At 29.4% G+C, this 4,112-nt stretch overlaps 1 protein-coding gene across 1 annotated transcript; it reads right to left on the bottom strand.

The window, feature by feature from the left end:
* Positions 1-1,103: 1,103 nt before the first annotated feature.
* On the bottom strand, positions 1,104-3,014 carry LOC120080271 (profilin-4). Its single transcript, XM_039034892.1, has 3 exons — positions 2,721-3,014; positions 1,994-2,131; positions 1,104-1,445 (listed from the first exon to the last, which is right to left on the bottom strand). The coding sequence occupies exons 1-3, from the start codon at positions 2,847-2,849 to the stop codon at positions 1,311-1,313; spliced, it is 402 nt and encodes a 133-aa protein (XP_038890820.1). The 5' UTR covers positions 2,850-3,014; the 3' UTR covers positions 1,104-1,310.
* Positions 3,015-4,112: the final 1,098 nt, after the last annotated feature.

Here is a 4,112-nt window from a genome sequence, read left to right as displayed (position 1 = left end):
AATATGGTTTGAATTGAGAGGAGAAAAAAAGGAATAATTCAAGCTTTTGAAATTTTGAATAAAAAAGAATAGAGAATAATTTAATGGGGTTTGAATATGAATTAATGGGGTGTAATTTCCAACCCATCATTTTCTATAGGCGGACAATTTGGTCAGGATATTCTTTTGTAGATTGTGTGATGCTACTTTGCAAAAATGAAAATTTATTTGGTCCAAATAAAAAGAGAGAGAGAGAGAGAGAGAGACATCTTCTTTAAGCAATAGACCATACCATTCAAAAGAAACCCTTTTCAAAAGCAAAGGAATCTCTACTATGAGGGCTTCTTTTGCTAAAAAGGAATTTGTGGGGGGGCATATAAAAAATCTTAGTTGATTGCACAATGTATGTACCAATCAAACAGACAGCCCTTTTTTTCCTTTTCCTTTTTCTTCTTTTCTTCCCATTTCAAAAGTACAATTTTCAAATTATTACCTTATTTGAATTAATAAAAATAAATAACTAATAACACCAACCATTTAATTTAAAGTTAAATTTCAAGTTTGACCTAGAACTTTGAAAGAATAATTAGTATCCAAGTATAATAGTTTAATACAAAATTCAAAGTTAATATAGACCAAGCTTATAATAATTTAAACTAAAACTAAAATTTATCAATTTATTATACATAATATAAACTAATTACATAAAAAAGTAAAAGTACATGCGTACAACTACATAATCTTCTTTAAAACATAATAATAATAACTTATTCTTAGAAGTTAGAGAGTTAGGTCTATTTGGACATTTCAATGCCAAAACCATCCAAAAGAGTCAAAATCTTTCAATAATCTGAAATATTTTTATAAGGCCACTGTTTTCAGATGGAGATTTAATCTTTATCTCATAAGTCATGACTACCACCACAATGTTAATTAAGAGAAGAAAAAAAATCATTTTCTTACCTGTCAATTCAAGAACATAGACCATATCACCTGTATGCAATTATATATAAACAATCTTCAAGTAAAAGGAAGAGTAGAATATTGGTTCAACTTCAAGGAATTAAATAGGAGAAAAAAGAAGAGTAAATACTAAAAAATATTAAGATATTTTATGAAAATTAATCAAAAGCCAAAGCTCCAAACAAACTGTTAATATCTTTCAGGAGGTTATTGTCTGCATTAGCTTCTCTGCCTATTCTGAGGCTCTAGAATGAAGCATATGCAAACTTGAAACCAAACAAACACAAGAGAAGGAGGAAAAAGAATCTGAAAAAAGAATAACTGTAGGCCAAAATTCGATAGAGGGAACCGAGATCGACTTAGAAAGCCTACAGACCCTGATCGACGAGGTAATCACCCAGCCTCTCAACGACCATGTTGCACTGTCCTGGAGTAACAGGTTCTTCATAAATTCCAAAGACTAGAGCTTGACCAGTCTTCTTTACGGTAATTCCTCCAGACCCCTGCCACAAAGAATCCAAATCAAGACAAATTTAATCGACTTTAGTCCATATATTGATATAAGCAATGATATGTTTCACAATGTTTATCACAGTACAGTTGTCACTCTCACAATAGAATCATAATACAATACCATGATATAAATGTGAGTTCACAATGTAACAAATCTGTGGAATGAGAAATTAAACCTCAAACTTCAAGGGAAGGAGCATATCCAATTAGGCAATAATTGTTTGACAATTGTAACAACGCCATATGCAGCTAGGAATTTTCAATGATCAAATTTCATTTCTTTACAAGATGGTCAATTAATTTTCTTTCAAAATTCTTGAGGTGTCAACAAATACTATTACATAACAGACCCCTATTGAAACTCACAAATCAAGATCATGTTGACACAAAATCTTATTATGTCATTGGTTCATATAATGTAAGTATGACCAGCAAGTTGTATTTTGTACCAATGGTGTTCATAGTGGAATCAAAAAGTGATAGGAATCAATAATCCAAAACGTGTAGATTTGATTCATGACGTTTTATTTTATATCACCTTCTTTCCACGGATGACTGCTCCAGGCTCTCCTTGGATTACCATATACTTTGTACCTCCAAGGTGTAATCCAGTAGGTGCAAGGTGACCTGGTTCATCAAAATCCTTCATGATTCCAGTGATCTCCTCAGACTTGAACTGCAATTAAGAATCCATAATAAGAAAAAATCAACTAGAAATTTCATCCATTAATCCATCATGTAAATGAATTCAAACACAGGAGCAATCAATCAGAATCCTCTTCGGATCAACATTTAATGATTTAAATTACAATACACAATCGATGAAACCAGAGAAATCAACATTTAATTTATTACATTGATTAAAACCATTAATCCATCATGTAAATGAATTCAAACACAAGAGCAACAATCAATCAGCATCCTCTTCGGATCAACATTTAATGACTTAAATTACGATACGCAATCGATGAAAACCAGATAAATTAACATAACATTCTCATTTATCCTCTCTATTGACACACAAATTCCATTACCAGAGAGAACTAAGACTTGAATAGCTTAAGTTCCTTCTCCATCCAAATTTAGCAATAACCAGATCTAAACAAACATCACGATGCATGTGTAATACACCACATCCGAAACAACGAATTAACGCCCTAAAATACAGTGATGCTAAAACTATCCAATTTAGAAGCCGAAAACGAATACAAAATTGAAGGGAAAAAAAAAACAATGAGAAACAGAGAAGGAAGGAGGATAGAAACCTGAGGAAATGAGGCACTCTGAGCCCAGACGCTACCATCGTGGCCGACAATGGCAGCGGCGGTGAGGTGCTGGCCTTGGCCATCAATGTCGCACATCAAATGATCATCGACATATGTTTGCCACGACATTTTGGTATGGATATTAGATGAATGTTAGGGTTTGTTCTTCGAAGATTGTTGAGTTTCTTGTGGTTGTTGTTGTTGTTGAGGGTAATGGATGAAGCTGGGTTCGTTCTTTCGGTGGTGTGTTTGAGTAAAATGGAAATAAATAGGGCAGTAGAGAAAGGCGGGAATTTGTTTTTTTATTTTTTATTTTTTATTTCGTAATTTTTAATTAGATAATTATTTAGTTCCTATTCAAAAGGGGGAAATGAACCACGCCACGTATTAATTCCCAATAGACCAGGTTTTTAGACCCTTCAAAATTGGAGAGTTGTTATAACCTATCTGTGAATTCTTTGTGTTTTTTTTTCTTCCCTTTTTCTCCTTCTTTTTCTTTTTTTAGTGTTTTTAAAATTTAAATATTGGTTTAACAAATACACATTTTATAGGCATTTTGGATTTTATTTTCGAAAAATAATTTTCAGATTCTATGATCTTAACCATTCAAATTTTAAAATACAGTATTTTTATGTTTTTTTAGTGTATTCATAATTTGAATTTTAAATTTTAAAATATAAAATTATAATTTTTTAAAAAAAATTAAAACATTAACCAATATAGTATTTTATGTCATAAAATCTATTGTTTTTATTACATTGAAATATGTATTATATAATAATATTTTATAATTTATATAATATCACAAAATAATAATGATACAAATTTTTAAATATAGAACAAATTCATAAATTAATTAACGATAGATTATATTCAACTTAATATTTAGCGAGTAATCAAAATTATTATGCTTTATAAATATATTATCAAGCACACATTTTGAAAATTTACTTAAATTGTATTTTAACTTTAGAATCTATTATCAAACACACATCTATAAACATTAAATACAACTTTGTTTTCATTCAAACCCTTTTTTTCAAATTGTTATTTTCAAATTGCCTAACAAACAGATTCTTGGTTTTGCAAAAATTATAAGATGGAACTATTGATAAAATGTTGATGTCTAAGAATATTTTATAAATTTTTTAAAAGAAATTATTTAAATGAATAAATAAACATGTTTGTCTTTTTAAACTAGTTAAAATGTTTATAATTTATATTATATTCACATAAATGATAATTAGTTGCTTATTTTTATGTTTCATATAATTAATTTTACAATACAATAGAAATGGTAATTCCTCCCTCACATTGATATCGAATTCAATGTAAAAAATGTCAATAGAAATATCTAACATGCCGACATAAACTTATTACGATATAGATAAA

The sequence above is a fragment of the Benincasa hispida genome, chromosome 6 (genome assembly GCF_009727055.1).
Source record: "Benincasa hispida cultivar B227 chromosome 6, ASM972705v1, whole genome shotgun sequence".
In the NCBI taxonomy this organism is placed as follows: Eukaryota; Viridiplantae; Streptophyta; class Magnoliopsida; order Cucurbitales; family Cucurbitaceae; genus Benincasa; species Benincasa hispida.
The sequence above is the reverse complement of the archived record's forward strand: the minus strand, read 5'-3'. Positions and strand labels throughout refer to the sequence as shown.